The sequence below is a fragment of the Rhinopithecus roxellana genome, chromosome 17, assembly GCF_007565055.1.
Source record: "Rhinopithecus roxellana isolate Shanxi Qingling chromosome 17, ASM756505v1, whole genome shotgun sequence".
In the NCBI taxonomy this organism is placed as follows: Eukaryota; Metazoa; Chordata; class Mammalia; order Primates; family Cercopithecidae; genus Rhinopithecus; species Rhinopithecus roxellana.
Window position 1 is genome coordinate 46,969,238 of NC_044565.1, and position 23,464 is coordinate 46,992,701.

At 48.6% G+C, this 23,464-nt stretch overlaps 1 protein-coding gene across 2 annotated transcripts in view; it reads right to left on the reverse strand.

Annotated features, from left to right (window-relative positions):
- ARHGAP39 (Rho GTPase activating protein 39) overlaps positions 1-23,464 on the reverse strand; it is a 153,929-nt gene that overhangs the window by 26,947 nt on the left and 103,518 nt on the right. The window contains exons 1-2 of one of the 2 annotated variants that reach the window (XM_010375196.2): positions 20,162-20,229; positions 18,416-18,847 (exon numbers count right to left, since the gene is read on the reverse strand). In XM_010375196.2, coding sequence (XP_010373498.1) covers positions 18,416-18,804 — 389 coding nt within the window. In that variant the 5' untranslated portion in view covers positions 18,805-18,847; positions 20,162-20,229. Of the gene's footprint in view, positions 1-18,415; positions 18,848-20,161; positions 20,230-23,464 lie in introns of those variants that run through there. The other variant, XM_030921776.1, reaches the window with a different exon arrangement.

A 23,464-nucleotide genomic window follows, 5' to 3' on the forward strand; every position in this document is an offset into this window, starting at 1 on the left:
TTTAACCTTACCACCACTGTTTAATACAATATTGGAAGTGCTAGGCAATGCATTTGGACAAGAAAAAAAAAACCACAAAAGATTCAAATATTTGAAAGGAAGACATACAACTGATCATCAGTGGTCAGCCTAGAGAAATTAAAGCAATCGAATGAGAAACGAGCAGCAGTGTGGAGAAACTTCGCTTACGTGCCACCTGCCATCAGAGGCTGTGCTGTGTGGTGGTGACTGGCTGGAAACCAAGCTCACCTTTATTAAAACAACAGTAACAACAAAAGTACTAGGCACAGGTCAGTGAGGAATGTGCTGTATCAGTGTGATTAAAATTGTCAAGTCTTGTTGAGACACACAAAGGAAGACTTGAATACATAACAGAGAAACACACTCCTGAATGGGAAAATTCAATAAACATAAAGAGATGACTTCTTTCTAAATTAGTTAATACGTTTAATGTCTTTTTTTTTTTTTTTTTTTTTTTTGACGGGAGGATGGAGTCTCACTTTCTCACCCTGGCTTGAGTGCAGTGGTGCGATCTTGATTTCGGCTCACTGCAACCTCCATCTCCCAGGTTCAAGCAATTCTCCTGCTTTGGCCTCCCAAGTAGCTGGGACTATAGGCGCCCGCCACCACGCCTGGCTAATTTTTGTATTTTTATTAGAGACAGGGTTTTGCCATGTTGATCAGGCTAGTCTCGAACTCCTGACATCAGGTGATCCACCTGCCTTGGCCTCCCAAAGTGCTGGGATTACAGGCATGAGCCACCACGCCGAGCCATATAATTCTAATAATAATTTCATTAAGTGGCAACAGTAGGGAGCTGAAGAAAAATTTCCAGCAGGAGTGCTTTCGGAACTTAAGAATGTTTGGTATGTTCATCCCCTACTCTGCTCCCTGCAAAAAGCCCCATGTAAAAATAGCTGAGAAGTAATCCAGAAAAGATTATATAAACAGTAATATAAAGCTACATAATTAGGCTGTGCACGGTGGCTCAAGCCTGTAATCCCAGCACTTTGGGAGGCTGAGGTGGGCGGATCACTTGAAGTCAGGAGTTCAAGACCAGCCTGGCCAACATGGCAAAACCTCATCTCTATGAAAAATACAAAAACTAGGGCCGGGCACGGTGGCTCACACCGTAATCCCAGCACTTTGGGAGGCTGAGGTAGGCGGATCACAAGGTCAAGAGTTCGAGACCAGCCTGGCAATATGGTGAAACCCTGTCTCTACTAAAAATATAAAAAATTAGCCAGGTGTAGGCCGGGCACGGTGGCTCAAGCCTGTAATCCCAGCACTTTGGGAGGCCGAGACGGGTGGATCACGAGGTCAGGAGATTGAGACCATCCTGGCTAATACGGTGAAACCCCATCTCTACTAAAAAGTACAAAAAACTAGCCGGGCGAGGTGGCGGGTGCCTGTAGTCCCAGCTACTTGGGAGGCTGAGGCAGGAGAATGGCGTAAACTCGGGAGGCGGAGCTTGCAGTGAGCTGAGATCGGGCCACTGCACTCCAGTCTGGGCGACAAAGCAAGACTCCGTCTCAAAAAAAAAAAAAAAAAAAAAAATTAGCCAGGTGTGGTGGTGCACACCGGTAGTGCCAGCTACTCGGGAGGCTCAGGCAGGAGAATTGCTTGAACCTGGGAGGCGGAGCTTGCAGTGAGCCAAGATCACTCAACTGCACTCCAGCCTGGGCGACAGAGTGAGACTCTGTCTCAAAAACAAAACAAAACAAAAAACAAACAACCCCCCCCCCCCAAAACTAGCCAGGTATGGTGACACATGCCTGTGGTCACCGTATCAGGAGAACTGTTTGAACCCGGGAGGCGGAGGTTTGCAGCGAGCCGAGATCATGCAACTGTACTGCAGCCTGGGCGACAAAGTGAGACTCTGTCTCAAACAAACAAACCCCAACACTAGCCGGTACGGTGACACATGCCTGTGGTCACCGTATCAGGAGAATCGTTTGAACCCGGGATGCGGAGGTTTGCAGCGAGCCGAGATCATGCAACTATACTGCAGCCTGGGCAACACAGCGACTCTGTCTCAAAAAAAAAAAAAGCTACATAATTAAAGCAGTGTGGTACTAGTAGACGGATGGATTCTGGAATGCAACAGAAAGCCCAAGTATTGACCCAAATATATACAAGAATTCAGGAGATAGGGATTAAAATTTTTGTACACAGCAAGTAGGCTGGAGACCAGTCATGTGTCTGGCGACAGGGACTAGGTAAGCACATTGCTCCTACTGAGAAATAGGACATGGCTGCTGCAATACGGTTGTGGTAAAATATTTTAAAAACCTCAAGGATATATGCCAGAAAATGAATGCAGGCTGATGATCCCTTATCTAAAATGCTTGGGATTGAAGTGTTTTGGATTTTGGATTTTTTAGGATTTTGGAATATCTACATATATATATACAAAATGAGATATCTTGGAATAGGACCCAAGTCGAAATACAAAATTCATTTATGTTTCATATATACCTTATCCACACAACCTGAAGGCAATTTTATATAATATGTTTAATAATTCTGTGCATGAAACAAAGTTCTGACTGTTTTAACTGCAGATCTGGTGTGGCATTTTCCACTTGTGGCATCATGTTGACACTCAAGAAGTTCCAGATTATGGAGCATTTTGAATTTTGTGTGCTTGGCCTGTGGTAGACAGCACTAATATCTATTACAAGTGTTTATTTTCTTTTATGTAATTATACATATCTTCTATGATGAAAGTACACTGCTTCTCAAATAAAAAGGTCGTTTAAAAAATGTTTTAAAATCAGTTGTATAAGCAAATGGCAAAGTGGCCGGGCACAGTGACTCACGCCTGTAATCCCAGCACTTTGGGAGGCCAAGGTGGGGAGATCACTTGAGGTCAAGGGTTCAAGACCAGCCTGACCAACATGGTGAAACCCTGTCTCTACTAAAAATACAGTAAGTAGCCAGGTGTGGTGGTGGGTGCCTGTAATCCCAGCTACTCGGGTGGCTGAGTCAGGAGAATTGCTTGAACTCAGGAGGCGGAGGTTGTAGTGAGCTGAGATCTTGCCACTGCACTCCAGCCTGGGCAAGAGAACGAGACTCCATCTCAAAAACGAAACAAAATAAAAAAACAAGTGGTAAATGTTGAAGTTGGCTGGTGGTCAATATCTTCAAACACATAATTATGGTACAGAACAAAAAGCCAGAAATATGGAATATGTCTATATGGAAAACCACACAGGCAAAGACATCTCTACTACTGCTGTATCTGTATCAGTGCATCCCTTCTGCCGTTTCTGACTGGTCACCTGACTGAGGCCCTGCAAGTGAGTCTTCAATATCATGCTCTTGAGGACCAGTGGAGTGTGGGCTCTTCTGTTATTGAACTAGATGAGTATCATGTTCCTGAGGCAGTAATGCCGTGGCTGTGCTAGCAGAGCACTCTGTCAACACTACTCCAGCAAGTACTCATCACAATAGACTCAACTTACACAGCTGTCAGAAACTCTGAAATGGAGCATTTCATCACGGCAGAATTACTTTACAAACACAAAAGTGACCCTTACACTAATGTATGTTCTCACATGACTCACTCGTTGTTCACTGATGGGAAGTTAATGACCTTGTGTTGATTACAGCATCTAAAACTGTGTCAAGAGATGATAAACTTGCTTAAGACTATTAGCCTTTTGGCAAGAAAAGCTGCTTGAGGAATTGAGGACAGTGAGAGCAACACAACAGCCCTAGGACCCCAGTGGTTTCCATCGGACCCCAGTGGTTTCCGTCACACTCCAGTGGTTTCCGTCAGACCCCAGTGGTTTCCGTCACACTCCAGTGGTTTCCGTCACACTCCAGTGGTTTCCGTCGGACCCCAGTGGTTTCCGTCGGACCCCAGTGGTTTCCGTCACACTCCAGTGGTTTCCGTCGGACCCCAGTGGTTTCCGTCGGACCCCAGTGGTTTCCGTCGGACCCCAGTGGTTTCCGTCACACTCTAGTGGTTTCTGTTGGATCCCAGTGGTTTCCGTCACACTCCAGTGGTTTCCGTCACACTCCAGTGGTTTCCGTCACACTCCAGTGGTTTCCACCACACTCCAGTGGTTTCCGTCAGACCCCAGTGGTTTCTGTCAGACCACAGTGGTTTCCACCACACTCCAGTGGTTTCCGTCGGACCCCAGTGGTTTCCGTCGGACCCCAGTGGTTTCCATCACACTCCAGTGGTTTCCGTCAGAACCCAGTGGTTTCCACCACACTCCAGTGGTTTCTGTCGGACCCCAGTGGTTTCCGTCACATTCCAGTGGTTTCTGTCAGACCCCCATGGTTTGTGTTGGACCCCAGTGGTTTGCATTGGACCCCAGTGGTTTGCGTCGGACCCCAGAGGTTTGTGTCAGGCCCCAGTGGTTTCCATCACACTCCAGTGGTTTCCATCAGACCCCAGTGGTTTCCATCAGACTCCCGTGGTTTCCACCACACTCCAGTGGTTCCCGTCAGACCCCAGTGGTTTACGTTGGACCCTAGTGGTTTCCATCACACTCCAGTAGTTTCCGTTGGACCCCAGTGGTTTCCATCACACTCCAGTGGTTTCCATCACACTCCAGTGGTTTCCATCAGACCTCAGTGGTTTCCATCAGACCCCAGTGGTTTCCGTCGGACCCCAGTGGTTTCTGTCACACCCCAGTGGTTTCCGTCACACTCCAGTGGTTTCCGTCAGACCCCTGTGGTTTCTGTCACACTCCAGTGGTTTCCATCACCCTCCTGTGTTTTCCATCACCCTCCAGTGGTTTCCATAGGACCCCAGTGGTTTCCATCACACTCCAGTGGTTTCCATCAGACCCCAGTGGTTTCCATCACACTCCAGTGGTTTCCATCAGACTCCAGTGGTTTCCATCAGACTCCAGTAGTTTCCATCAGACTCCCGTTGTTTCTATCACACTCCAGTGTTTTCCATCGCCCTCCAGTGTTTTCCATCACCCTCCAGTGGTTTCTGTCAGACTCCAGAGGTTTCCATCACACTCTAGTGGTTTCCATCAGACCCCAGTGGTTTCCATCAGACCCTAGTGGTTTCCACTGGACTTCAGTGGTTTCCATTGGACTCACTCCAGTGGTTTCCATAGGACCCCAGTGGTTTCCTTGGCTTTTGATGAGCTGACAGATGTTACTGGTACTGCTGTGTTTGAAGGAGTCAATGTTGAGCTTGAAGTGACTGAAAAATTAGCCTCTATCACTTTTTCTATGTGGAACAACTGGAACACACAGTATTTTCAAATAAGTTGTGAAAATGCTAATTTTGTATGACCTGAAGTGGAATCTACTAAGATGAACTACAACTGATCATGCTAAGAATATACATGGATCAGAAAAGGCTTACTTAGACAAACTTACAAAGCATATGAAAACTGAAGATCATGTGAAAATATAAGCCTATGTTGATTGTGTTATTCATTAGCAGATACTTTGTAAAAAAATATTTGCATCTATTAGGAGTTACTGAAACAGTGGTGTCAACATGAACTTCATGCACTCTCATGACTTAGCCATCATTAGTTCCATGAATTTTTGTCAGAAATCAATGATACATATTCTCACATTCCTGACCACACAAAGTTCAACAGCTTAGCAGTGGCAAAGTTTTACTGTCATTTTTTAGAAAACTCTGGGCCAAGACTAAAATTTTCTGCATGAGAAAAACCTCCCTCAACCACTATTAAACACTGAAAAGGGCTGGGCATCATGGCTCAGCCCTAAAATCCCAATGCTTTAGGGGGCTGAGTTAGGAGGATCACTTGAGGCGAGGAGTTCAAGACCAGCCTGGCAAGATAGTGAGACCCTATCTCTACAAAAAAAAAAAAAAAAAAAGAAAAGAAAATTAGCTGGGCACAGTGGCATATGCCTATAGTCCTAGCTGCTCTGGAGGAGGATCACTGGAGTCCAGGAGTTCAAGGCTGCAGTGAGCTATGATCACACCACTTCATTCTAGCATGGGTAACAGCAAGACCTTGTCTCTAAAAAAAAATTAATTAATTAAAATAAATAAATGCACAATTAATGACTTTGGAAATTAATTTTTATTGCTGACTTGACAACATTTCTTAATGAATTCAACCTAACATTACAAAGCAAACGGTGCTTACATGCAAAACTTATATTGCAGTAAAGTTATTTTGGTGACAACTAATGTCTGAATCACAAGTAATGTTGACTGGGTGCGGTGGCTCACGCCTGTAATCCCAGCATTTTGGGAGGCCGAGGCAGGCGGATCACAAGGTCAGGAGATCTCGACTATCCTGGCTAACATGGTGAAACCCGGTCTCTACTAAAAACACAAAAAATTAGCCAGGTGTGGTGGCAGGAGCCTGTAGTCCCAGCTACTCGGGAGACTGAAGCAGGAGAGTGGTGTGAACCTGGGAGGTGGAGCTTGCAGTGAGCCGAGATGGCGCCACTGCACTCCAGCCTGGGCAACAGAGCGAGACTCCGTCTCAAAAAAAAAGAAAAAAAAAAAAGTAATGTCAAGCTGCTTTATCTACTTCCCATGGTGTCTAAAATTAAAACAGAAAGTGAGATTTCCATTCCCACACAAATTTGCAGCAGATATATTTTCTGAGCTCAAAATATAGATCAGCAGAATTTTATAAATGCCTTCCAAATCATATGCTCATGGACTGACACCAGTATTTGGCAGTATCTATCTGTGTAAAAAGACATTTTTGCAGATGAAGCATGTAAAATGTCATCACAAATAACAACAGATGAACATCTGCAGTTGGTTCTGATAGGAATGCCAACTCCTTTTGGTTTCTTGGAGCAACAGCACCAGCCCCCCGTTGTTCCCTGAGCACACCAAATGCTCTTCCTTCTTGGGACGTAGCACCGGTGCTTCCTCTGCTGGGATGGCTTCCCCTCATATATCAAACAACTTTTGCTCACAAGATTTAAGTTCTTGCTCAAAATGCACTGAATCTCTACCAATAACTTGGAGAAGGGGAAAAAAGGGGGAATGATTATAAGAAAACTCAATCAGCTGAACCTAACCCCAAATTGACACAAATGATAGCCATTGAGAAAGATATTAAAAGTTACTAAAGTCTGTATGTTCAAAAGGCTAGAGAAATGACTGAATATGTTAAGTAGAGATGTAAAATAGACAAAAAAGAACCCAACCAAAGTTCACATGTTCAAAAAGCTAGAGAAATGACTGAACATCTTAAGTAGAGACATAAAATACACAAAAAAGAACCCAATCAAAGTTTTAGAGATAAGCATTATGATATCTGAAATGAAAAATACACTGGGGCTGGGCATGGAGGCTCACACCTATAATACTAGCACTTTGAGAGGCTGAGGCGGGAGGACCACTCGAGGCCAGGAGTCTGAGACCAGCCTGGGCAACATAGTGAGATATTTAAAAAAAAAAAAAAAAAAAGTAAAAAATTGGCTAGGCACAGTGACTCAGCCTGTAATCCCAGCACTTTGGGAGGCCAAGACGGGCAGATCATCTGAGGTCAGGAGTTCAAGACCAACCTGACCAATATGATGAAGCCCTGTCTCTCCTAAAAAACACAAAAATTAGCTGGGCACAGACGCATGTGCATGTAATCCTAGCTACTTGGGAGGCTGAGACAGGAGAATCGCTTGAACCTGGGAGGCAGACGTTGCTGTGAGCCGAGATTGCACCATTGCACTCCAGCCTGGGAAACAAGAGCGAAATTCCATCTCAAAAAAAAAAAAAATTATATATATATAAATTAGCCCAGTGTGGTAATATGTGCCTGTAGTCTCAGCTACTTGGGAGGCTGAGAGGATTGTCTGGGCCCAGGACATTGAGGCTGCAGTGAGCCGAGACTGCATCACTGCATTCCAGCCTGGGCAACAGCAAGGCCTTGCCTCAAAACAAAACAAAATCAAATCCATCACTAGAAAGAAAAAAAAGTTTAGTGAATTTGAAAGCACAACAATAGAAATGATCCAAAATTAAACCTACAAAAAACAAAGAGGAAAAACAAAGAAAAAAGAGAAAGTGGGACTGAGCGCAGTGGTTCATGCCTGTAATCCCAGCACTCAGGGAGGCCAAGGCAGGTGGATCACTTGAGGTCAGGAGTTCAAGGCCAGCCTGGGCAATGTGGTGAAACCATGTCTCTACTAAAAATACAAAAATTAGACAGGTGTGGTGGCGTGTGCCTGTAATCACTCAGGAGGCTGAGGCAGTAGAATTGCTTGAACCCAGGAGGTGGAGGTTGCAGTGAGCCGAGACTGTGCCACTGCACTCCAGCCTGGGCAATAGAGTGAGACTCCATCTTAAAAAAAAAGAAAAGAGGCTGGGCGTGGTGGCTCAAGCCTGTAATCCCAGCACTTTAGGAGGCCGAGACGGGTGGATCACGAGGTCAGGAGATGAGACCATCCTGGCTAACATGATGAAACCCCGTCTCTACTAAAAAATACAAAAAAAAACTAGCCGGGCAAGGTGGCAGGTGCCTGCAGTCCCAGCTACTTGGGAGGCTGAGGCAGGAGAATGGCGTAAACCTGGGAGGCGGAGCTTGCAGTGAGCTGAGATCCGGCCATTGCACTCCAGCCCGGGCGACAGAGCGAAACTCCATCTCAGAAAAAAAAAGAAAAGAAAAGAGAAGTGGAAATCATCCCATGGAGTCAGAGAGCTGCAGGATGACTTCAAGTGACCTGAAACATAACTGGAGTGCTGGGTGGGGGTTTGGGCACACACACAATCAAAGGAAAAGGCCAGGCACAGTGGCTCACACTTGTTGCACTATGAGAGGCTGAGGTGGGAGGATCGCTTGAGCCCAGGAGTTTGAGACCAGCCTGGGAAACAGAGAGAGACACCATCTCTACAGAAAAAAAAAAAAAAAAAATTGGTAGGGTATGGAGGTGTGTAAGCTTGTGGTCCCAGCTACTCAGGAAGCAGAGGTGGGAGGATTGGGAGGATCGCTTGAGCCCAGGAGGTTGAGGCTGCCATCATCTGTGATTGTGCCACTGCACTTCAGCCTGGGCTACAGAGTGAGACCCTGCCTCAAAAAAAAAAAAAAAAAAAAGTTTTGTTTTGGAAGAAAAAATGACTGAAAATTTCTCAAACGTGATGAAGACTATAAACTGATAGGTCCAAGAAGCTACACAAACCCCAAGCATAAGAAACATGAAGAAAATGACATCAACGCCTATTTTTTTTTTTTTTTTTTGAGACGGAGTCTCGCTCTGTCGCCCAGGCTGGAGTGCAGTGGCCGGATCTCAGCTCACTGCAAGCTCCGCCTCCCGGGTTCACGCCATTCTCCTGCCTCAGCCTCCCGAGTAGCTGGGACTACAGGCGCCCGCCACCTCGCCCGGCTAGTCTTTTGTAATTTTTAGTAGAGACGGGGTTTCACCGTGTTAGCCAGGATGGTCTCGATCTCCTGACCTCGTGATCCGCCCGTCTCGGCCTCCCAAAGTGCTGGGATTACAGGCTTGAGCCACCGCGCCCGGCCTAAATGCCTATTTTAAGCAAATTGCTTAAAATGAGCAAAATAGAGAAAATAAAAGAGCTAGAGCCAGGTGTGGTGGTTCACTCCTGTAAATCCAGCACTTTGGGGGCCAAGGCAGGTGGATCGCTTAAGTCCAAGAGTTTCAGACCACCCTGGGCAACATGGTAAAACCCCATCTCTACCAAAAATACAAAAACAAGCTAGGTGTGGTGGTGTGCACCTGTGGTCTCAGGTGCTGAGGTGGGGGGATGGTTTGAGACTGGGAGGCAAAGGGGTGCAATGAGCAGAGATCATGCCATTCCACTCCAGCCTGGGTGACAAAGAGCCAGACCCTGTCTCAAAAAATAGAATGAAATTGGCTGGGTATGGTGGCTCATGCCTGTAATCCCAGCACTTTGGGAGGCCAAGGTGGGCGGATCACGAGGTCAGGAGTTCGAGACCAGCCTGGCCAACATGGTGAAACCCTGGCTCTACTAAAAATAGAAAATTAGCTGGGCATGGTGGTGCATGCCTGTAATCCCAGATACTTGGGAGACTGGGGCAGGAAATTTGCTGGAAACCAGGAGGCAGAGGCTGCAGTGAACTGAGATCATGCTACTGCATCCAGCCTAGGTGACAGAGTGAGACTCCATCTCATAAAAAAAAAAAAAAAAAAAAAAAGGAGCTAGAGTTAAAGGACACATTATGTAAAGAAATACAAAGATAAGAATGACAGCTGATTTCTTGTTAGAAATAATGCAAGCCAGAAGACAATGAAGTGGCAAAAAGGAATAAATCTTAACCTACACCCAGCAAAAGTAGCCTTCAAAAATGAAGATGAGGCCAGGTGTGGTGGCTGATGCCTGTAATCCCAGCACCTTGGAAGGCTGAGGTGGGCAGATTAACTGAGGTTAGGAGTTCGAGATCAGCCTGGCCAACATGGCGAAATCCTGTCTTTACTAAAAAAATACAAAAATTAGCCGGGTGTGGTGGCACACACCTGTAGTCCTAGCTACTCAGGAGGCTAAGGCAGGAGAATCACATGAACCTGGCGGGCAGTGGTTGCAGTGAGCCAAGATCACACCACTGCACTACAGCCTGGGCAACAGAGAGATGCCATCTCAAAAAAAAAAAAAAAAAGATGGAAGACTTTTTCAAAAATACAAAAGCTAAAAGTCATTACCAGCAGCAGACTTGCACTTCAGTTAGTTACATGAAGTCCTTGAAACAGAAAGAAATGCCACCAGATGGACATGAATCTGGATCCACATAAGCAATCAAGAGCACGGGAAACAGGAACTGTGTGGGCTGATGTAGAAATGTTTGCTTAGTATTAAAATCTCTTTAAATGATAACTGACTGTTTAAAGTAAAAATGATAACAATGTATTGAGACATTGATAACATGTAGAAAAGTAATATACTTGACAGCAACAGGACAAAATTGGAGAGAAATGGAGCCTAATAAATGCTGTTAGGTTCTTACATCACTTATGAAGTGGGATAATATCATTTGAAAGTTGACGATGGTAAGTTAAGATAATACATAAACCCTAAAATAATCACTAACAAATAGTAAAAACCATAATTAAGAATCCAACAAAAGTTGACAAAAGGAGATAAAGGTGAATTTAAAAATGCTCGATTAATGCAGAAGGAAAAAAAAAGAGAGAAGAAAAAGGGATTGAGAACAAAAGAGACAACAAACCAAACAGCAAGATGACAGATTTAAGCCTAACCATATACATCCTGTATTGTGTTAATGGTCTAAATCCCCCAATAAACAGGCAGGGATGTTCAGATGGAATAAAAACATGTGACCTAATAATATGATGCCTACAAGAAAAATCACAATAAAGACAAAAGAATAGGTAAAAAGTAAAAGGTTGAAAAAAGAAGTACCATGCTAACATGAATCAAAAGAAAGCTGGAGTGCCAATATTAATGTAAGTAGATTTTGGAGCAAGAATATTTCTAGGAACAAAGAGGGTCAATGATGATGGGATTGACTCGTCAAGAGGACATAATCCTAAATGTTTATGTTCCTAACTATAGAGCCTCAAAATACTCTTGGGTATTTTGAGAGAAATAAAAATGTATGTCCAAACAAAGACTTGTACATGAATGTTCACAGCAGTTTTATCTGTAATAGCTCAAACCTGCAAACAACCCCAATGCCCATCAAAAGGTAGTACATCCATACAATGATAACTACTAGGCAGTGAAAAAGGAATAAATACTGATACATGCAACAACATGTCAAAGCAGTTACATGCGGTGGAAGATGACAAAGAAGAGAGCATACTGCTTGAGCCCTTTTATGTAAAATTTTACAAAACACAAACTAATCTACAGTGAAAGAGGTAGATGTATGGTTCCTTAGGAATGTGGCAGATTGTGCAGAGACAGGTGGGAGGGGAACAGGAGGGCAAGGAGACTTCTGGCACCAGTGGAAAGTGCACTACCTTAATTGTGATGGTCATGGGTGTGTACATACAAGACTTATCAAAATATATGCTTTAAAAGTGTGTGGTTTATTGCCTTTCAATTTTCCTTCCATAAAGTTGACACACTTGGAGAGACAGAAACATCAGGGCAAGGGCAGGAAGATATCCATCCAAATGTTAACAAAAACACACAGAGTAGTAGGTGTGGGGAACATGAAGACAGAGAGGACAATAGAAAAGCTTACATGCTGAGGCTGGCGCAGTGGCTCAGGCCTGTAATCCCAGCACTTTGGGAAGTTGGGGCGGGCAAATCACTAGAGGTCAAGAGTTCGAGACTAGCCTGGCCAACATGGTGAAACCACATCTCTACTAAAAATACAACAATTAACCGGGCGTGGTGGCTCGTGCCTGTAATCCCAGCTACTCAGGAGGCCAAGGCAGGAAAATTGCTTGATCCTGGGAGGTGGAGGTTGCCGTGAGCTGAGATCGTGCCATTGCACTCCAGCCTGGGTGATAAGAGTGAAACTCCGTCTCAAAAAAAAAAAAGGTTATAAGCCGAGCAGAACATGAGATGATGAACTAAACCCTCTTATCGCATCGGCAATCTCATCAATGACTGTAACAATCCTGCTAAACAAAAGATGGGTGTTTGGACTGGATTTAAAATATAAGCCAAACGGCTATACATCATTTACAAGAAATAGACTGGATGGATGAAGGAGGCAAATTCTAACCAAAGAGAAACAACGGCACCACAAACTCTAAAAGTTGACTTCAAGTCATTTTTTTTTAACTAAGTGCACGCTAAATGATAAAAACTATAGTAGAGTGAATAATAAACCACCGACATACTCGTGTATCATCATCATGATCAAGTGCCGTGCACCCTTTACAACCACACGTGCTGTCCTCCATAAGAACTGCAGCGCGGCAGGTCTGTTTACACCAGCGTCACGTGCTGTCCTCCACACGAACCGCAGCGCAGCGCGTCTGTTTACACCGTGCACCCTTCACAGCTACACGTGCTGTCCTCCACACGAACCGCAGCGCGGCGGGTCTGTTTACACCGGCATCACCACAGACTTGTGACTACAGTGTTGTACACAACCATACTAGGTCATATAAAATTTTCAGCTCCATTATAATCTATGAGACTACTCATATATGCAGCGTGCTGCTGACTGAAATGTTCTGTGGCACATGACTGTATTATAAAGACACCTATCTACCCAAACTAATCCATAATTCAACACAATTCTAGTCAAAATCCCAACAGAGTGGCCGGGAGCGGCGGCTCATGCCTGTAATCCCAGCACTTTGGGAGGCCGAGATGGGCGGATCACTAGGTTAAGAGATTGAGACCGTCCTGGCCAACATGGTGAAACCTCGTCACTACTAAAAATACAAAAATTAGCCGGGTGTGGTGGCGGGCGCCTGTAGTCCCAGCTACTTGGGAGGCTGAGGCAGGAGAATCGCCTGAATCCGGGAAGCAGAGGTTGCAGTAAACTGAGATCGCGCCACTGCACTCCAGCCTGAGTGACAGAGCGAGACTCCGTCTCAAAAAAAAAAAAAAAAAAAAACAGAAAGAAAGAAAGAAAAAAAAACTCCAACAGAGCTTCTCATGGAAGTCCTGGCCCCAATAGCCCCACATCACCCCAGAATTCCTGAGACATTTTTGAAAAGAGATGGACACTCCAGTCCCCAGAGAGTGGGCACTGAGCCATGGGTGACAGGGCAGGGCTAAGGCCAGACCCACGGCCTCTCCGAAACCAATTCTCTGAGAAGTTCCGTGCAGACCCGAAGCTGTCCGTTCTGCTCAGTGAGAGGAAACAGGAGATTCTAGTGCTGCAGCACAGCACAGGCTCTTGAGGGAGAGTTATAAATCTGGCTTCGACTTGTGCAAGATGAGCTCCTGCCAGTTTCTGGTTGGGAGAAGCTGTTCTCCAGAGGGACCATAGGATTTAACTGCCGTCAGTATTTGCAGCAAACCAATAGGTTTGTTTTTCACTTATTTCATTTAAACCATAAACCAGATGCTGCAGTCACCTTTCCACAGGAGCTCCACCTGTACACGTCACAAACGTCCTTTATTCCTTAACCTCCACAACAGTCTAAATTCTGTACCTTTCCGTATCATCTCCTTTGGGAAATGCTGCTGGAGGGCAAGAACTCCTGGCCTGCTCTGGTGTGTGCTTAACTGCAGGCATGAGACTGCTCACATGGGTCTCATGGATCACATGAAAGTCCACACGGAGGTTCCCCGCTCTGTCGCCCAGGCTGGAGTGCAATGGTGCCATCTCCACTCACTGCAAGCTCCACCTCCCGGGTTCACGTCATTCTCCTGCCTCAGCCTCCCGTGTAGCTGGGACTACAGGCGCCCGCCACCACGCCCAGCTAAATTTTGTATTTTTAGTAGAGACGGGGTTTCACCATGTTAGCCAGGATGGTCTCGATCTCCTGACCTCGTGATCCACCTGTCTCGGCTGCTCAAAGTGCTGGGATTACAGGCGTGAGCCACCACGCCCGGCGGTTCCTCTGGTTTTCAAATGCACACAGATGCTGCTGTGACGACCGGAATACACACTTGAGGACAGTTCAACACGGGACCAGCCAGTGTAATGAACCACACTGATAGACTGAGGGGAGGACCACATGATCATCTCAACTGATGCAGAAAAGGCATTTGACAAAATCCACATGATAAAACCACTGAGAACACAGGGAGTATCAAGGAACCTGCTCAACAGAAAAGACTGGAAGCTTTCCCCCTGAGATCAGGGCAGAACAAGGAAGCCCCTTTCACCACTGCCATTCAACATTACACTGGAAATCCTACGCAGAGCAATCAGTTGAGAAGAAAAAGGCATCCAAATTGGAAAGGAAGATGTAAGACAATCACTAACCACAGATGACACAGTCCTATATATAGAAAATCCCAGAGAATGTAAAAGAAGGTTACTACAGCTAACACAGAAATTCAGCAAAGTTGCACAATGCAAGAACTACACACAATCAGTTATGTTTCCATACACCATAATGGACAATCCAGAAACAAACAAAAAAATTCCACTTACAACAGCATGGAAAAGAAGAACATATCTAGGAACAAACTTTACCAGGGAGGTGAAAGGACCGCACGCTAAGAAAAATCAGACATGAACAAATGAAAGGCACCCTCTGTTCATGGGCTAGAAAATGAGGCCGGCGCGGTGGCTCCCGCCTGTAGTCCCAGCACTTTGGGGGCCCAAGGCGGGCGGATCACGAGATCAGGAGATCGAGATCATCCTGGCGAACACGGTGAAACCCCGTCTCTACTAAAAGACAAAAAACTAGCCAGGCGAGGTGGCGGGCGCCTGTAGTCCCAGCTACTTGGGAGGCTGAGGCAGGAGAATGGCGGGAACCCAGGAGGCAGGGCTTGTGGTGAGCCTAGATCGCGCCACTGCACTCCAGCCTGGGCGACAGAGTGAGACTCCATCTCAAAAAAAAAAAAATTATATTGCTTGGATGAAATACCACCTTACAGATCCAACACAATCCCCCACACAGATCCAAAATTCCAAAAGCTCTCTTTTCGTTGTTGTTGTTGTTAAAAGAAGTGAAAAGCCAATCCCCAAATTCATATGGAACTGCAAGGGGCTCCAAATAGCCAAAACAACCTTGAAAAATGAGAATAAAGCTCGAAGACTCACACTTTCCAGTTTCAAAATGTATTACAGAGCTACAGTGATCAAAACAATGTGGTACTGGCATATGGATCAATGCAAATCAATTGAGAGGCCAAGAAATAAACCCAAATCTACGACTAGTCTATATATATATATATATATATATATATTTTTTTTTTTTTTTTTTTGGAGACGGAGTCTGGCTCTGTCGCCAGGGCTGGAGTGCAGTGGCCGGATCTCAGCTCACTGCAAGCTCCGCCTCCCGGGTTCCCGCCATTCTCCTGCCTCAGCCTCCTGAGTAGCTGGGACTACAGGCGCCTGCCACCTCGCCCGGCTAGATTTTTGTATTTTTTGGTAGAGACGGGGTTTCACCGTGTTAGCCAGGATGGTCTCGATCTCCTGACCTCATGATCCGCCCGTCTCGGCCTCCCAAAGTGCTGGGATTACAGGCTTGAGCCACCGCGCCCGGCCTATATATATATTTTGAGACAGAGTCTCGTTCTGTCACCTAGGCTGGGGAACAGTGGTGCGATCTCGGCTAACTGCAATCTCCACCTCCTGGCTTCAAGTGATTCTCCTGCCTCAACCACCCGAGTAGCTGGGATTAGAGGTGTGGACAACCACTCCCAGCTAATTTTGGTACTTTTAGTAGAGACAGGGTTCTGCCACATTGGCCAGGTAGTCTCAAACTCCTGTCCTCAAGTGTTCTGCCCTCCTTGGCCTCGAAAAGTGCTGGGATTACAGGTGTGTACCACCTTTCTTGGCCAAAAGTAAAAACTTTGTACTTTGGCCATGCACGCTGGCTCATGTCTGTAATCCCAGAGCTTTGGGAGGCATAGGGGGCAGAGTGCCTGGGCTCAGGAGTTGGAGAACAGCCTGGGGAACACAGTGAAACCCCCATCTCTACAAAAAAAATACAAAAATTAGTCACGTGTGGTGGCATGTGCCTGTAGTCCCAGCTATTTGGGGGGCTGAGGTGAGAGGGTCACTTGGGCCCAGGAGGCGGGGGCTGCAGTAAGCTAAGATTGCACCACTGCACTCCAGCCCCAGAGACAGAGACACTGTCTCAAAAACAAACAAAACAAAAACAACAAAAACCTTTGTTTTTCAAATGATACTATCAAGAAAGTGAAAAAAGGGGCCTGTAATCCCAACACTTTGGAGGCTGAGGTGGGTGGATCACGAGGTCAGGAGATCGAGACAATCCTGACTAACATGGTGAAACCCCGTCTCTACTAGAAATACAAAAAATTAGCCGGGCATGGTGGTGGGTACCTGCAGTTCCAGCTACCAGGGAGGCTGAGGCAGGAGAGTGGTGTAAACCTGGGAGGCGGAGCCTGCAGTGAGCCGAGATGGCGCCATTGCACTCCGGCCCGGGCAACAGAGTGAGACTCCGTCTCAAAAAAAAAAAAAAAGAAAAAAGAAGAAAGTGAAAAAAGGCTCAATGTCATTAGTCATTAAGGAAATGCAAACCAAAACTACAATGAGACATTTCACAGCGGCTACAATAGCTAAAAGAAATCTAAAAAGGAAAGTAAGTAGTGTTGGTAAGGCTGTGGATAACTTTGAACCCTCATATTTGCTGGTGGGATGTGAAATACAGGCCCTGGTCCTCCCTGTGCCCACCTTCTGCACTGCACCCACGCCACACCCGAGCCTCCACTGCTCACTCTGCCCTGAATGCCGACGTCAATACCATCTTCCCGGTGTGCTCCAGTGGCTCCTCCACACCTGATTTGCCTCCTGCCCAGTCTGCAGCAGGCTCCATCCCTGGCCTCCCTTTCATCCTGCCAGGCTGGGTCCACAGGGTAAACCTGCTGCCCGCCTCCCTCTGTGCCTGCACCTCGGCAGGGTGGGATGGAAGCCTGCTGTCCTCTAAGCTCTGTGGTATGCTCTGAGTCCCTCTTCTGAAGCCTCAGATGAGCCCAACAGTCCAACAGGCTCCTTCCCACCTCTGCAGAAATCCCCTGGGCCTCAGCTCCCCTGGCAACCTCAGCCAAGCACCGAAACTCTGGTACTGGGGGAGACCAATCCCCTGCCTTTCTCTCCCTGGGGTCCAGCCTCTCCTCCATCCTCTCCGAGGAGCCTCTATCCGCCCCTGCAGCGGCCAGGCTTCTGTCTGCCCTGGACCACAGCCTGGGCTCTGGGAAGGCCCGGCCTCCTGTCCCTGGGCCAGAGTCTTACCTTCGCCATCCATGACCCCATGGGACCCCAGAGCACACCCTGTACCCGCCATGAGGCACCTGCCTTAGCTCTTCCCCACTGTCCTGCCCATCTGCCACCTGCCTCAGCCCTTCCCCACTGTCCTCTCTGGACTCGCTTCCTAAGGTGCACTCACCTGGGGGCCCTTGCGCTCTACCCTGACCTCTTCCTGCTTCTGAGGGCAGGGGTCTCCTTGGCTCCCACCAACATAGGCTGTGCTCCTTCAGAGCCACTGTGACTTGGGAGGGCCACCTCCAAGCCTGCTCAGACCCCTCAGCTGTGTCCACACTGATCTGCACCCCCCACCTGGGTCCCCCAGGTCCACACACCCCACACCTGCACCCAAATCCCCACATCTGCATCTACCATCAGCAGAGAGAGCTGGGTGAGCCCCTCAGACACTGCCCTCAGGAACCACCACCTGCCAGGGCTGGGCCAGCGAGGGGGAGGGTTGGAGGACCCAGAAACCTGAGGCTGAGCACCAGGCTGTGCTGCCCAGAGAGACAAGAAAGTGCTCACTGGGGACAGCAGCGGTGACTGCCACAGCCAAGGACGAGGCTCTGGCCACTCGCAGGGACACTGAGTCCCCTGGGTCCCTGCCCACAGCCCTCACCCGACCCCACCCACCACCCTCACCAGTCCTGCTCTCACCTGGCCCCGCCCACAGCACCTGCCCCCGCCCTCACCTGCCGCTGTCCTCCTTCACGGCCCCATATGCCGCGGGCCGCCCGGTCCTCGCTGGCAACTCCTGCGCCTTCTCGGCGTCGGGCTCGGGCTCCAGGGAGGAGCTGGTGCTGCCCTCGCGGCTGACGCTGCTGCCGCGCCCGGGGCTGCTCTCGGCTGAGGCGCGCGGGGATTCCGTGTTCTGTTTCAGTGTCTGCAGCTTGGCCAGCGGGATGATGTCGCAGCCCTGCGGCCGGTGCCACACCGTGCGCTGCGTGCTGGCGTTGTAGTAGTAGAAGCGGGACGTGTTGGGGTCGAACAGCTCCCACCACTGGTTCTCGCTGGTGCGCTTGATGCGGACGCCGGCCGGCGGGTCCCACACGCACTCACCGGTGACCAGGTTGGCGTACATGCGCTCGCGGGTGCGCGGTTCGATGATCTCCACCCACTCCAACCTGGGGAGAGACAGCGTTAGGGCGGCTGGATCCACGGCGTCCGGGACCCGCGCCTCCCACCCCTGCAGACCCCGGCTCCAGCCCCGGCTGCAAAACCCAGAAATCCCGTCACAGAGGACAGCAAACTCAAGCCCAGTCCGCCCCTGACTGCTGCGCTCCTGAGCACCCGCACCCAGGGAGGCCCCCGGAGCCTCCAGCACCCCAGGCTGGTGCAGCCCTCTGGGGGTCCTGGGCCCCACGCCAGGTGGGGACATACTGGTTGTGGTTGCAGGTTTCTGTCCTCACAGGCACCCAGGACACAACCCCACTGCCCACCGCTCCGTCCTGCAGGATCGTGGCAAGGGCCTGTGAGTCACCACTGCACACTTGCTCAACTGCACACCTGCTCAGTAGCCCCTCTGATGCAACTGGACCACCACCTCCACTCTGGGTCGGGTCTGGAGGGGCCTCAGGCCCAGCTAAGTGCTGCTGGGCTCCCAAGATGTGTTCTCCCAAGGGCCCCCAGAGCAGCAAGGCCAAGAGCCCAGCTGGCCCTCAGACCCTGCTGGAGGGCACAGTCTCTACCCCGCCCTCAGACCCCCGCTGGGCAGCACAGTCTCCACCCAGCCCTGAGAACCCCGCTGGGGGGCACAGTCTCCACCTAGCCCTCAGACCCCCGCTGGGCAGCACAGTCTCCACCCAACCCTGAGAACCCCGCTGGGGGGTACAGCTCCACCCAGCTCTCAGACCCCCGCTGAGCGGCACAGCTACCACCCGGCCCTCAGAACCCCGCTGGAGGGCACAGCCTCCAACTCAGTAATGTTTCTCAGGCCTCTTCCACGTTTCTACACAGAAATAAAAACTCTTAGAGGCACAGAGCACATCTCAGCAAAGCCACTGCCGGGAGGTGTCACCATGGGCCTGTGCATCCGTCTCTCAACCCTGTGACAGGCCTGGTCCTCACCATCACCGGGTTGGTAAGGGGTCTTGTTTCCAGGGAAAAGGCACTAATCCCAGGGGCTCAGCAGAAGGAGAGGCGAGTGGTGAGGGCAGAAGGGCCAGCGGACAACAGGCCCAGACAGGCTAGTGGGGGCCGCCTGCGGCTCCCCCAGGTCAAGGACAGAAAGAGCCCCCCCCCCCCCCGGGTGGCCTGCACAGACTGGCTGCGGGGGCGACCTTTATCCCACATCCCACCCCTTGAAACCAGGCCAGGGGCACGGCAGCTCTGAAAACGGGCTGTGACGCGCAGCGCACCAGATCGTGCAGCACCAAGGATCCAGGCGGAGTCTGTCCGTGCCACCCCCTAGAGGCCAGCTGGGGAAGCCGGGCCCTCACCCAGTGGCAGCAGCCCCAGCAGCAGCCCTTCGGGTTCTGGATCTGTTTCTTGCTGAAGCAGATGAGCAGCTGAGAAACACGCCCCGCCACCCAAGCCCTCCTTCAGGCCCTGGCCACTGGGCGCAATTTGCCCCTCCGTGTTTGGGTGCCGCAGGCAGAACACACCGAGGGACACTCCATGTGGGGCCATGAGGTGGGTGTGCTCAGGGCCTTATGTGAGGAAGGAGCTGGCTCAGGGGTCTGGCCACAGGAGGAGAATGAGGCGAGGCGCCCGCACTGTGGGCTGAGCAGCTCAGGAGACAACCGTGGAGGCACAGGCCTAGGCGGGACTGGGTGCCCACCAGGGTTCCCCACTGCAGCATCCTGTATCGTCTCTCCGGCTACGAGGATCTCGTGGGGATTCCTTAAGGCCCATGACATCCTGTTTCTCTTCCACTTTCACCCACGACTTTCAGCATCGTGGACGCTTCTTGCCTGCATGCTCCACGGAGCTGGCCAGCACACAGTCTGCCCTTGCTGGCTGGAATTCTAAGAGTCGCACGATAAAGAATTTGTCATGCTGGCAGTGCTGTTGTGGGGGCGGTAGGTTACGGAGGTTTCTATTTTTCTGTATTTTCCAAGTGTTCCACAATATTCACAAGATTGCTACTGTCATTTGAGAAAAAAAAAAACCACACATTATCTTCCTATAAAATGGTGCGTATTCCAAGTATGACATGCAATGAATCTTTCCAAGTGTCCAGTTTTCAAGTTTTAAGGATTTAGTGGGCAATGTTTCCATGAAGTATCTGCACTCTGATACTGGCCTGTGCAGCACATCACTCAAGGGGATAAAAGGTATCTCCCTGCAGGGGTGTTTTAATTCAAATGCAAAGTTAATGACAAGGAAGGACAGTCACAGTTTATAATGAGATAAAGTGATATAGCTTTATTTTTAGAAGTGGCATATGTGTTCATATGTATATAGTTGTGTAGAAAGTTACTGGAAGTCTAAAGCCAAATATTAAAAGAGGTTACCTGGCTGGGCACAGTGGCTCATGCCTGTAATCTCAGCACTTTGGGAAGCCAAGGTGGGCGGATCACTTGAACTTAGGAGTTTGAGACCAGCCTGGGCAACATGGTGAAACCTCATCTCTACAAAAAATACAAAAATTAGCCAGGCATGGTGGGTGCACCTCTGGTCCTAGCTACTCAGGGAGCTGAGGTGGGAGGATGGCTTGAGCCTGGGAAACAGAGGTTGCAGTGAGCTGAGATCGCACCACTACACTCCAGCCTGGGTGACAGAGAAAGATGTGTCTACACACACACACACACGCACACACACAGGAGGGGGTTACTAGTTGTGGAATTTGGTGTAATTTTACCTCACCCCCATTTTTGCTTTCAAAATGTATGATGGAAAATTTCAAACATGCACAAAAATATAGAGATTAGTACAATGAACCCCATGTATGTGGTTTTAATTTTTCTAATTATTAATGTGGACAAGCATTTCCTCATGTTCCTAAGCCACTGACATTCCTCACTCGCCAGACACACACGGCTTTCCCATTACAATTTTCTTACTGATCTGCCGGCGTTGTGTATTTAGAAGCGCACGTCCTAGGTGACGCCTCCCGCTCCACTGTCTGCTCTAAAGATCTCTGGCTGTGTGGCTTGTCTTTTCACTTTTCATGGTACCTTTTGCTGAAAATAAGTTTTTAATTTTAATATGGTTGAACTGGTTGAATTCATAAATCTTTCCTTCATGATTTCTCCTGTTTTCGTTTTCTTGTTTTTTTTTTTTTTTTTTGAGATGGAGTCTTGCTTTGTCACCTGGCTACAGTGCAGTGGTCTAATCTTGGCTCACTGCAACCTCTGCCTCCTGGGTTCAAGCAATTCTCATGCCTCAGTCTCCCAAGTAGCTGGGATTATGGGCGCCTGCCACCATGCCCGGCTAATTTTGTATTTTTAGTACAGATGGGGTTTCACCATGTTGGCCAAGCTGGTCTTAAGCTCCTGACCTCAGGTGATCCATCTGCCTCGGCCTCCCCAAAGTGCTGGGATTACAGACGTGAGCCACCGTGCCTGGCCCTTTTGACCTTTTTTAAGAAAACTTCCCTACTTCTAGGTCACAGATATTTCCTTTTTTCTTTCTTTCTTTCTTTTTTTTTTTTTTGAGATGGAGTCTTGCTCTATTGCCCTGGCTGGAGTGCAGTGGCGCGATCTCAGCTCACTGTAACCTCTGCTTCCCGGATTCAAGCGATTCTCCTGCCTTAGCTTCCTGAGTAGCTGGGATTACAGGCATGCACCACCATGCCCGGCTAATTTTTGTATTTGTAGTAGAGACGGGGTTTCATCATGTTGGTCAGGCTGGTCTCAAACTCCTGACCTTGTGATCCTTCTGCCTCAGCCTCCCAAAGTGCTGGGATTACAGGCAGGAGCCACTATGCCCGGCAGATATTCTAAGTTGATTTTCACACTGAAGTCATTAATCTGCCTGCATTGATTTTTGTTTACTGTGTGAAATTTCATTTTCCCAGATGGATAGACAGATGGATCATTTCCCAGATGGATCTTAGGACAGCTTGTTAAATAGCTTTGTTTCCTCAGTGATAGACAATGGCAGCTCTATCTTAAATCTAGTTTCTGGCCAGGCGCAGTGGCTCACGCCTGTAATCCCAGCAGTTTGGGAGGCCGAGGCAGGCAGATCACCTGAGGTCAGGAGTTCAAGATCAGCCTGGTCAACATGGTGAAACCCCGTCTCTACTAAAAATACAAAAATTAGCTGGGCGTGGTGGTGTGTGCCTGTAATCCCAGCTACTCAGGAGGCCAAGGCAGGAGAATCCCTTGAACCCAGGAAGCAGAGGTTGCAGGGAGCTGAGATCACGCCACTGCACTTAGGCCTAGGTGACAGCGAGGTCTCAAAAAAAAAAAAAAAAAAAAATCGAGTTTCTGTAAGTGTGTCTGAGCCCCTAGCTGGCTTTGCTGATCCATCCATCTCTGTCTCTGCTGGAGCAGTGTCTTAGTTACGTAACTTTGTAAAGTTGCTTCCAAAGCCACACACTCCTCTCCCTCAGGCATGTGTTGAAGCCATTCCTGACCCTTGGTTCTTCCCTGTGAAACTGAGAATCACCTCTTTGTTGGCTCCGCACGGAGCCTGTGGATGCATTTAAGGAGAACCAGGCATCTCGGTGGAACTTTGGTCTCCACCCAGAGCCAAGGTGTCTCCCTCTGCTCGTCCAGGTCTCTGAAGGGCTTGGACGCCTTCTTCCAATTGGCCCTGCGTCCCTCTCTGCTTCCACAGCACCACTAAGGGAAACC